This window comes from Leucoraja erinacea, chromosome 26 (genome assembly GCF_028641065.1).
Source record: "Leucoraja erinacea ecotype New England chromosome 26, Leri_hhj_1, whole genome shotgun sequence".
Classification (NCBI taxonomy): domain Eukaryota; kingdom Metazoa; phylum Chordata; class Chondrichthyes; order Rajiformes; family Rajidae; genus Leucoraja; species Leucoraja erinaceus.
In genome coordinates this window covers 19,653,853-19,666,310 of record NC_073402.1, presented here as the reverse complement: position 1 = coordinate 19,666,310, position 12,458 = coordinate 19,653,853, and the positions used below count along the sequence as shown (strand labels likewise).

At 40.9% G+C, this 12,458-nt stretch overlaps 1 protein-coding gene across 1 annotated transcript in view; it reads left to right on the top strand.

Annotated features, from left to right (window-relative positions):
* LOC129709755 (keratinocyte-associated protein 3-like) overlaps positions 1–10,134 on the top strand; it is a 28,785-nt gene extending 18,651 nt beyond the window's left edge. The window contains exons 2-6 of the mRNA XM_055656313.1: positions 633–817; positions 2,289–2,348; positions 3,321–3,512; positions 7,864–7,983; positions 9,287–10,134. Coding sequence (XP_055512288.1) covers positions 633–817; positions 2,289–2,348; positions 3,321–3,512; positions 7,864–7,983; positions 9,287–9,373 — 644 coding nt within the window. The 3' untranslated portion in view covers positions 9,374–10,134. The remainder of the gene's footprint in view (positions 1–632; positions 818–2,288; positions 2,349–3,320; positions 3,513–7,863; positions 7,984–9,286) is intronic.
* The last annotated feature ends 2,324 nt before the right edge of the window (positions 10,135–12,458 follow it).

The following is a 12,458-nucleotide window of genomic DNA, read 5'->3' as shown; positions in this document are numbered from 1 at the left end:
ATGTCACCTTGGTATTTGAAGGATTTAAATTCACCATGATTTACAGGGTTGAGGGATTAAAAACTCATCTCTGTAACATGAACCATAAAACTATTGATCAAAACAATTATCTGGTCAATCAGTTCCCTTTGGAGAGGATTTCTATCATTCTTACCTGGCCTGTACGTGATGCCTGGCCTATTAGTGAGATTATCTCTTTATTCCATGAGCCAGTAGAGATGGGAATTTTTATTTGGTATCATTGCCAATGATGTCCACCTTCTGTGAATGAATGAATTAAAACTGAATTCATCCTGAGGAAGATCATAAGAGGTTACACAGGGAAACATTTTGCTTACATTCCACTTGCCAGTCGAACGAACTGATTGAGCCAAGCATCAGGATTCTTCTCCAAACCCGACTTCTTCTTTAGACTAATCTCCAACCTTCTTCACTTGACCCTGGTGTGAAATGGAAGTGTTTTGTCAGTGTTGTGTGGTAAACAATCACCTGCAGAAGTGGACAAGAAAGTCCAGTTGGCGTTTCCCGTGATTGGATCAAGTTGCTTTTCAAAAGAGAGAAATCAGCAGGTCAATATTTCAATATTTCAAGAAATATTGAATAATCAATATTTATTTTTCATCATATTTCAGATAATCCACTGGATAGAAAGCAGCTGATGAAAATAGGAATTGCTTTAATTATAACTGGCCACTTGAACTTCGTACTTGGAGCGATTGTCCATGGAACAGTCCTACGGCACCTCACTTTGCCCGGAAATGGCATTGTTGCCGAGTATTCTGTGACCACCATTTTTGCTGCAATCTCGGGAATACTGGTATAGTTAACCTATTTATAACATAATTTTACTTTTGAACTCTTTAGAATGATGACTATAGAGTTATGGAATCGTACAACTTAGAAAAAGAGCGTGGCCAGGTATGTTTACTGTGCAGGCTTCCTTCCTGAAACGAGTCCAGTTTGACCTCTCAATGCAAGAATACAAGTAGGAGTAGGACTACGATTGTTTGAGCTTCTTGGTGAGGTTTATGAGGTTAAATCTCTCAGCTGAACCTCAGAATCTCAAGTGCTATTTAATGATGATGATTTAAGGAAGATTGCTGTTATGTTGCTTAAACCATAAACTGCAGCAGGTTTCATAAAAATGATAGCAACAGTTCAAAACTGTTCAAGATTGTTTGCTTTTTTTTAAACTGAAAGTTGAACATCTATTTAATGCATGGCTGTAGCAAGTAATGATACTTAATTAATTATGTTCATATGGAAATTTATTTAATATTTGTGCCATAGCTGGAAACATTGGTAGATGGATAGAACTAGCTCCATTTGGCATGAAAACAAAATTACTGGCACACAAATTTGCACATAGCAGTCCAGATAGCAAAGTTGGCTAAGGCACCATTCACTGACATAATCAAGTAGAAAATTATTGGGAAGTGCTTTGATCGAAGCCAAGATCTGCAATTAAAACATTAAGGCTGATTAGACTTCTGACTTAATTGACCCTTCACAGAAGGAAACAAGGCTATGATTAATACAAACCATTCCTCTTGGTTCCCGAGTTGCTGATTTAAGAAAAAAATCCTTATTATGTGCGTATTCCTGTTTTTTAGGCTTGCAGGGTTTGGGAGGGAGATGACAGAAATGCATGGGTAAGGAAGTCAGAATTTAGCCCCCTCATCCTCACAGTTGAACGTGTCAGGGTGTTGGAGGACTCGTGTTGGATAACAGGGAAAAGCTGCTCTTCCTGTCCCCACAATTTCCAGGAAGCAATCCTCGCGTCCCGTCAGCTGCCACTTTGCCCTACTCTGGGAATCTTGGTCAGCCAGGATTAAAATCAGAAGCTCGGTTTAGTTAGAATGACAACTTTATTTTATTACTGAACTGCTGCCTTGAACCAGATCACCACTTCACCCTCAAAGCCACACATTAAAAGTAGAAGTTTGTGGCTTGAAGTTGGATCTGGGATTTGCAAAACTTGTTATTTCCCCCCCATACATCCTTTTTTAAAGTTAAAGTTAAAGAGACACAACTAATCACAGGAAGACTCCACATACGTTTTTTTTTTTTTAATTTCACCCTGAACCCATGAACACAGACTAAAACCTCCAGGATGTCATCCAATGTGCCAATCCATATTATCATGTGTTATCTGATCGTATGCTCAATTATTGATCCGATTGCAAATGGTTCTTCACTGTAATTTATTGACTTCTTTTAATTCTGCCTTGTCAAGTTTCTATAGCACTGGAGAAAGCTGTGATTTCACTTGTAAATCTCTGTTTCAGACAATTTGTACTGGAATTGCAGTGATTGTGTTATCCGGGAACATTCCTCGAACATTCCTGGTGAGAAGAACGATTTCATTATGCCCTGTCTCTTTTCATGCTGCTATTATCTATCCTATCCAACATTTGGTGTCTTTACTACATAGGAATTGCTCTAAGGGGGGGTTTGGGCCTTTTGGAAAATAAGCACGCCAAATGGTGGATGAGAATAAGATTTTAAGGTCATTTCCTATTTTGGGAATGTTACTGATGGAGAATTGCATAAAATAAGGGTGCACTGACCAAAGATTGTCACTATTAGTAAATTGGAACGAACGGGACATACAATATGAGACGCAACAGACTAGCATCAGAAGTGCTAACCACACAAGTTAGGATTTAAGGCTGAATGCCATCTGATCACTCCCTATCTCATTACACTTCTTCTACAGGTGTATTTTGAGTCATAGATTCAGACAGTGCGGAAACATACCTTCAGCCCAACTTGGCCATCTACACTAGTCCCACCTGCCTGTGTTTGGCCTAAAGTCCTCTCAACCTGTCCTATCCATATATCTGTCCAAATGTTTCTTAAACATTGCAGTACTACCGGCCTCAATTACTTCCTGAAGCAGCTCGTCTCATACACCCACTACCCTTTGTGTGAAATGATGACCATTCAGGTTCCCATTAAATCTTTTCCCCCTCAACTTAAACTTATGTCCTCTGGTTCTGGATTCCCCTACTCTGGGCGAGAGACTCTGTCTCTGCCCAACCTATTCCGATCATGAATTTGCACAAACCTCTAAAATCCTGCGCTCCAAGGAATAAAGTCCTAGCCTGTTTGACCTCTCTCTAGATTTCAGGCCTTAGAGCCCTGGCAACATCCTCATGATTCTTCTCTGCACTCTTTCCAGCTAGAAAACGTTTCTGCACCCTTTCCAGCTTGAGTTGCATTCGACTGTATTCAAAGAAAAGGATTGCTCAGTGATTGCTCAGGATTATTGTTTTCATCTGTGATGACAATATTTTTTTTTCTGTTCAATTATGCAGCAGTATGTTGTATTCACAAGTAGTATGTTCAACTCACTCATTACCATCGCCTGTGTACTGGCACTGGGAGCCTCTGTGGTGGTGACCATTGCAAATGGAGGACGGACGTTGCTGGCAGTCTGTCATCTCAACTCCTTTAAGGATGTTATACAAGTAACAAACGAATGTCCGTTTGACCCAACCAGAATTTTTGTAAGTTTACACTTGCTACGACTACTTGCTCTGTATTTCCTCATCAGTGTGCACTTAAGGGCCTGTTCCACGTGGGCGTCATTTGCACGTTATTTACGCGAGATAATCTATGCGTCACGACTCGTGCATGGTGCACATTACGCGTGCATGGTGCTTGGTGACTTATGCAGTGACGCGCGGTTGTGTGCGGCGCGCCAGGATTTTGGGATGTACAAAATCTTTACGCGCCATCTGACGCGCAATGACGCCCAAGTGGGACAGGCCCTGTAAGCTTCATTACGAGTTAAATCCATTTACAGCTTATCCCAGTAATTTAACACACATTCACTCAAAGTACAAGAACGAAGAATTAACCAGGTTTAATAAAACTGCACAGGAGTTGTTTGGTTCGTGTTGACTTCACGAATCTCTGGTGGGCTGTTTTAAATCTCAAATCAAATGAACAGATAATTTGAAGGAGCTTCATTCAAAGTAAGAACAGATTGTATATCCTAAACAATTAAACTAATGTGCGAACACTGTGGTCTGTGGAAACAATCATATTGTTTCTGCATTAATATTTTCTCCGCATTATGTAGCAGTATTACACTGTATCACATGGATCATTTATTGGTTTAATTCAGTGGCACTCACAATTATGAGCCTCTGGGGCCACATTCATAATCACTATTAACCAAAGAAACAGCATTACTGTTTGCCCAGCTGAGCATCAGCCAAACAATCATTGTAAATACATAGCAACGGATACAGTCCAATCCTTTAAAATATTCACCAGATAAATTTTCACTGCAATAAAAAAAGTACATTTGGCTAACTTATTTTTGGCATGCATTTTAACTACATGCCTCGGAGTTTAATTTAGAGTGAGTTCTGTACAATTGGAATGTGTCTGAGATGCCAATTCAAAAGGACATTTTGTGTTGGAGAGTCAGTCAATTTCCCCTGTTGCTTTTAATGTTTTTTTTTTAAATAGCACAGTCCATAAGACCATAAGGCATAGAAGCAGAACTAGGCCATTTGACCCATGGAGTCTGCTCTGCCATTCGATCATAGCTGATGTATTTTTTCCCTCTCAGCTTCATTCTCCTGCTTTCTCCCCATAAGCTTTGACACCCGTAACAATCAAGTCTAACCAGTCGATTTGTTTGCATGTTAAGCCGCCGCCTTTTCTTCTACTAACAGGCACAATGAAGGCATTGTATTCTCTCCCGCCTCTAATAGATTTGCATTCATGTTTGTATTTTAGTCTTCTCATTACTTTTGCCATGTTTAGTTTTGTGATGTTTTCACATGGGATATAATTGTCAACAAGAGGAGTGCACCGTCGAATTAGTTTTTAATTGGCATGGTTAGCATTGGAATTGTAGTCTAATCACCATAGATTAAGACTGGTATAGTAAAGTTTCATTACCTAATACAGAAATCAGACATCTTGAGTCACATCTGACTTGAGAGCTATGGCCTGAACACCATTTCAGTAAATCTGTAATTAATTCACATCACAGGGGTTTATGACAATTGCCTGAGAAATAAAGTCCAACCACCCTCTCCCCATCCTTTAAAAATGTTAAACACAAAAAAGCTGGAGTAAATCAGCTTGTCAGGCAGCATCTCTTGAGAAAAGAAATAGGTGATGTTTCGGGTCGAGACCCCTCTTCAGACAGTGCCAGGGGAGAGGGAAATGAGAGACATGGAAGGTACATAGTACAAATGAATGAATGATATGCTAAAGATACGATGATCAAGGAAGGGACGAGCCCACAATGGTCCATTGTTGGCTGTGGGGCAGGTAATAATGAGTGATACAAACAGTGGAACTTGGCAGGACGTTAGTGAAACTAGTATGATGACTAGGGTGGGGAAGGGATGGAGAGAGAGGGAATTTGAAGTTAGAGAAATCAATATTCATACCTTTGTTTGTTGGTTTGTAACTAAAAATGGAAAATATCTCGTATAATGTGTAGGATAGGTGAAGATTGGTGAAGACAAGTCATAATCTCCTGCCATATAGCCCATTGTTTCTAACCCTTGTGAAGAACAGAATGTGGATGAGATACTATCCTTGGAATCATAACAATATTAGCCGCCAGCAGCAATCTCAGTCGCCACCTTTGGGCTAAAAAAGGGGCATAATGTCTTAGACACACAGCTACACACCAACTAGAAACCCAGCAGAAAATGAAAACAGCTCATTAATATTTTAGTAATTCAATTCCAAATTGTTGTTCAGCTGCTCGAATGCTGCTATGATCCATATTCCAAGCCTGAGAAACAGTGTGTCGAAACCATTGCTATCGACAAATCTCTTTTATAGCTATTCTCACAAGGCTTCTGTTGTGTTTGTCTCACCAAGGATGGTTAATGTATAATAAAATGTTGTTATTAGCACAGACTGTTTTGTCAATTGCGATGATGTTTATCTGACTGTCAAATTGTCATTTCTGCTGCAGTTTTACTTGAATCTCTTGGTGGTTCCCGGATCAAGCACTTGATAACACAGCCTTTGCAGTTTGCACAGTCCAACTTTGCTCTTTCTTATTTCATGTCGTTGAAGTTCCCTCGCGTAATGCAAACTTTTTGTGCTGCACTTGTGAACTGCACTGCCATTCTGTAATGCACTAGAGTGAACTGCACTGCAGTTTTGGGTTGCATTACAGTGAATTTTATCTGGAACTTGCCTTTTTCAAACTGCGAAGTGATCCAGCTTTCTTGCCAAGCTGAGTTAACACCCAGGAGGAAGAGAGGGTTGTTCACGGGCCCCATACCTAGGCTCTTGCTTTTCAAGTTACATGTAAATGTTTCTGGATTTAATGTAGAACCTCAATTGAGCATTTTGCCAATGACAAAAAAAAAAAATGGCTAAGTAATTAACGGCTAGGAAGAAAGATCGAAGCCAAAGGAAAACATCAACAGAATGGTTAGGTGGACAGAAAATAGAGTTCAGTCTGGGCATACTGAGGCAACGTATTTGGGACTGGTGGACGCGGTATGGGAATACTCGTTGCACTAGGATGTGTAAAAGGACAGAGTGATCTTGAAGAGGGCATGTCCACAAATCTCTGAGCCTGACACGTAGAAGAAAGTGCTTAAGAATTCATACAAGGAACTTGTCTTTACTTTGTTTCCACACACAAGAAGAGAAGGATGAGGACATGTTACAAATATGCAGTATTAATAGGGCTCAGTTGGAGTGAGGTGTATAATTCTGATCCCCACACAGGATGCGATGACACGAGAGTGCAAAGATGTACAAGTATCGAACAGAAGAATATTATTATAAGGAGGGACTGACAAGGTGATGGGTGTTTTCTTTGAAGCAAAAGTGACTGAAGGGGTAAGGTACATAGAATTATGCCCCTGTCCCACTTAGGAAATTGAACGGAAACCTCTGGAGATTTTGCACCCCACCCAAGGTTTCCGTGCGGTTCCCGGAGGTTGCAGGTAGTGGAAGCTGGTAGGGAGACTGACAAAAACCTCCGGGAACCTCCGTGAACCGCACGGAAACCTTGAGTGGGGCACAAAGTCTCCAGAGGTTTCCGTTCAGGTTTCCTAAGTGGGGCAGGGGCATAAGGGACAGGGACATAACTGGATTCCTTGTTAGAGAAATTAAGGCAGCCTGTTTGCCTTTTTGGAAAGGCCAATAAGAGGAAGTGTGAATGGAGGCGAGTTGGTAGAAGGATTATAAGGGAGTTGAGAATAAATTATTTCACTCAAAGAGTGATAGGGCCTGGAACTTGGGGGTAGGAACTTCACCACAGTTAACATGCAGCAGAACAAGTACTTGGAGAACATGCAAGGCTATGAGCCAGGAGCAAGGGTGGGCTTAAAACCCATAACAACAAGGAATAAATCTAGCATGAATTCACGTTCCTACTTACCATCTTCTAGCTCCCTCATTTGACCCTATGCCTTCAGAGAACTAGACAATAAACTCTAGGATTCTGCCCTTCTACACTCACTACACTTTCAAGGCATTCCTTCAAATCTGCTATGTTCACACATCCTACAATCTCCTCACATGGCGTGTCAGGATTTGGTTGAATGCACAGCTATAGATTGGGTTCAACAAAGCAGTGTCCGACCTATTCTCCAGGTAACTGAAGGGATAGGAGAGCAAAAAATGTTCATCTTGCTGAATTATGTTTTGATCACTCCGTCTGTGGTATGTGAAGACAAATGATGGAGTGCCTTCAAAAGGAAAGAAAATTGTAAGCAGTATAACTAGGATGTTGGACAGCCAATCTTAATTCACACAACTGCAACCTCTGAACATCTTATTGTCCAACTGCAATATGACTATGGTGTTATCGTGGGTAATCCATCTAATATTTTGTCTCATAGGATACCGTAGGATACCACACTTGCAATGTGGGTTCCATGTCTGTTACTGACGGGTCTGGAGTCTTTCCTATCTATTAAAAGTTTTTTTATCTCAATGAACTTATTGGGAGCCAAGAAGCAACGTGAACAGGTAGGAGAGCAAATCAACTTTCACTAAGTGGGAATGAGTCTCATTTGATTTGATAAACACATTCATGCTATTAAATTCATTTTTTCATTTGTAGCAAAGCAAATATCTCACAACTCTTATGCAATTTTTATGCATTATTAGTTTGGACTTGCATTCCTGAAGAGAACTTTGCTTACATTTAAGGACCAATTTTATTCTTATTAGAGTAATTCATCACAGAAACAGGCCCTTCAGCCCAATGTGACCAAAAGCCTAAGCTGGTCCCATTTGCCTGCATTTGGCCCTCAAAACCTTTCCTATCCATGCACCTGGCCAAGTGTCTTTTAAATGTTGTTATTGTATCTGCCTCAACTACCTCCTCTGGCAGCTCATTGAACATACCCACCATTTAAATCACTGCCCTTTGGAAGAGAGTTGATAGACAGCTTTTTGGTGTTAAGTTAACTCTTCATAATTGACGAGACAGCACAAACATTCACCTTGAGCTGGGTTTACTAACTGTGCATCTATTTGTTTTAAAATATACAACCCATCTTACTTGCAGCACCACGGTAACTGTGAACCAAAACTCTCTAAAGTAAATTTTACAAAAGGATTCAGACAATAGCTTTATTGTTTTATTTTATATAGAAACCTCCTGGCTTGGTTTCACCTATGACTGGATAGGCTCTGTCCTGCCCCTACTCTCTTCTAGCTTTCTTTCCTGTCTCCCTCTCCCACCACCACCCCCACAGTCAGTGCGGCAGAATCACAAGTGCCGTGACAGAGATGTTCAAACAAAACTAGTTGATGCAGTTACACCAGGTGTGTACCCAAAAAAGGTGTGTCACCGGTCATAAAGATATTGAACTTTCACCTAAGATATGCACACGCAGGCAGCTTGAAATTTAGAGCAAATAAAATCTTAAATACCACTTAATCACACTGGTGTGGATAAATTCAACATGGATAAATATTAAAGTAAAAGTTTTTAAAAGCAAGCAAGGAAATCTCATCTTTGGTTCCGAGCACTGTAAAGCATGCCAGAGGGCCAACTACTGATTAGACACATTTCCTTCAGTTCCTTCAGTAGAACCAAATGTGTAGCAAGCGTGTGCAGGCAGTGATGGATATTTTCTCATGTATTTAATGTTGACCTTGTCAGGTGCATATCCTCCCTTTTCCTTTATTAAGCTGGTGATGATTTCACTATGGTAAAGGGTGGGTCGATTCATCACCAGTTCTACATTTGCCTTGAACATGACACCCTTACATGATGTTTCTGAACCACTGCTTGTTGTTCTGCCTCCTTGGTCTCCGACAGGTCATACGAAAACCTCTGGAGCAAATTCAGGAAGTTGACGAAGACAGTGAACTCTTGGCAGCCACTACGGTGAAGTTCTGGGTGTGACCACCATCTGCCTTGAGGCACTAGTAGTCAGCTGTGGAATGGAAAAAGTGCGCATTCCCTGAATAAAACGCAATTCCAGGAAAGCAAAGATTTTTGGGCACTGATAACTCCTGCAACAAACGAAGATTGGATTTTGTTTTGTACTATAAAGAATCACAAAGCCATTCCAGCGGAACACTGTCAGATATTTTTGGATATATTCTCAAGAGATGCTGCCGGATCTGCTGAGTTACTGCAATACTCTGTGTCCTGTTTTGTAAACCAGCATCTGCAGTTCCTTGTTTCTACCACACTAAATGCAAAGTTAATGTGTACAGAATGCCAAGCCAATCACTGTTTTGTGTGATGACCAGCTAAAAGGCTTGGTAACCAATCTCAAGGGTAAAGAATCTGCTGGTGACTTCACATCCATGCAGCATAATGTTGTAACTAAATGGTCACATTTAATTTATCATATAGGATTTTAAATTGTTTGTTTTATAACCTTCAATTGTGTTCTGCTATTTCATGGTAAAATACTGACCATTACAGGCTTTACTAATAAATGTATGGATGTAAAGTTTCTTTAAACCAATTGCTCTCAAATGGGAAAACTTACTCTTTTTGAAAATAGAGAGTATTAAGTAAAGGTTTTCCATCTTCATTGGGAACTGGTCTTGATTCTAAATGCTTCATTGAGTGGAAGCAAAAGACAAGACAAGCCAAGAGACATTTATTGTCACATGCACTAATGGTACAGTGAAATGTGTGGTCACCATACACCCATACGAATAAAAAAAAGAACACAGAACACGATATTCTTTAACACAAACATCCCCACACAGTGGAATCAAAGTTTCCCACTGTGAGGGAAGGCACCAAAGTTCAGTCATCCTCCTCTGTTGTTAACCCGTGGTCGGGGGCCTCCCGAGCCCCCCTCTGTCGCCGCCACGGGCGGCCCGATGCTCAGGCCCTCTCGCCGGGGTGTTGGAACGGGAGAACGGGAAAACAGCCGTTACCAAGGTTATATGAACACCCTTACCTTTTGGAGGCTTCAGGATGATGTTAATGATCCAGCAGCCTGAAAGGGTATAAATGTGTTACATTTTATTGGATTTCATATTAGAGGTTAAAAAGCAGACCAAATTCAATATGTATATTTTTTTAATGTTTCTACAATTGACTTTACTTCAGCTGCAGATTCAAGAATTTTGCAATGCTTCGATTTAAAAAAAAAAGATTTAAGACTCAAGATTTTATTTTATTACATTTTTTAAATAAATGTAATAGGAACATTTTCCGACCTTTACCTTTATGTTGCTTTCTGCATTTTTGCACATTGATGCAATGTGTATTTAATTTGCATTGGTTAATTGATTAAAAAAAAAAAGTGTTGCTAGTAACTTCGTAGAAAATCTCCATGTGAAATGGAGAGAATATATCAGAAATATAGCCTTCGATGGAATGAATCCTTTCAATAGATTTGGTCATTGCTGGCAGGGGGTCAGTATTTGCTGACAGTCACCAATTGCTTGGTGCAGAGCTCCAACAAACAGATGTTGTCCATCCACTGGATGCCCTCTATGAGGTGAGGAAGTTTAGAATTGTAGTGAGGTCACCATTCATTGCCTCACCCACATTATGGTCACATGTGACGCTTGGCTCACTGACCAGATTGTCACCTCACCACACCTGATTCTCAGTTCGCTCCACTGGACAGTCACTCCATTCACCAGATGGTCAGCTTCCTACACCACTTGATCAACTCCCTCCACTGGCTGGTCAGCTCCATCCACCAGACAGTCCCCTCACTCTGCCGGGTCACTCACTCCAACCGTCCCCTCCCTCCACCCGTCCCCTCCCTCCACCCATCCCATCCCCTCAGTCCTCTGGTCACCTCCGCCCTCAGCCCCCTCACTATTAGTCTGCTCACTCTGCCGTACTTCATGAATCAGCTCGCCCACCGGACACTCAACTCACTCCATTGGCCATTCAATTCACCCATCGGATGGTCAGTTCTCTCCACCAATCCCTCAATAACTTAGTCACAGTTTGGAACAACGTGATCAAGAATGATTTATACATCGTCTTAACACGGTGCAACGATGTGACTTGTACATTGTTGGGAATGTCAACTTTTGTTGAAATGTGAAAAATATTGCACAATGTTGATAAAGGACACCACTGTGATTCAAAATCCGGATTTTGATTGCACACAAATATAAAATTTGACAACTTTTAAAATATTGAGTGGTTACTTTCAGTAGCTGTTATAATGCTTACTTATTTTGCGTCGGCAATTGCAGTGGAAAACCATTACCAATCTGGGTGCATTTATCACATGGCGACACGCCCGTGGGAAATCATCACTCCGTTGGTCAGCAACGCCATGTTGGTCCAGCAACGCCAGGGATTACAGTAATTGCATTATATTTTGATCTGAAAAATCACAGATATAGTTTCATGGCACTCAAGGGAAATGATGCACCAAATTTGTGCTGCTGTTCACCAATCTCAAGTCCAGCTGTAGGTCCTTTAAATTTTGCTCCAAATACTGGGCATAGACATTAAAAGGAAAGATGTCAGAAAAATGGCATGGAGACTTGATGCCACAGCACTCGTGCTCATGGATGGGATGGACCTCTCAAGCAGAACCGGACTTCCACTAGACTGAAGAAGGGTCTCAACCCAAAACGTCACCCAATCTTTCTCTCCAGAGATGCTGCTTGTCCTGCTGAGTTACTCCAGTATTTTGTGTCTTATTTCCACACAAGGTCAGCTTTGGTAACACCTTCTGGGTTTTGAAACATTTCTTTTGAAATATTAAATGATTTTGAGTCTCTCAAAATTTTTTGATACAAACCCACTGGAAATATGAATCTTCCATACTTGCACCTGTGGTGTTTCTTTTTGGTTAGATTTAGCTTTGCTACTTTGACCCAGGAGTGAAGCCTGGGGAACTCTGGAATCCAGTTAGGAAACGAGTTGGGAATCTCAATCCAAACAAAAGTAGCATGGGAAGTGTACATGTTGCACTGGTGCAGCGAAGGTTGCTCCTGAGTCTCGCATCAGAGAGCTTACCGAGGCATTATACATGGCACACTCA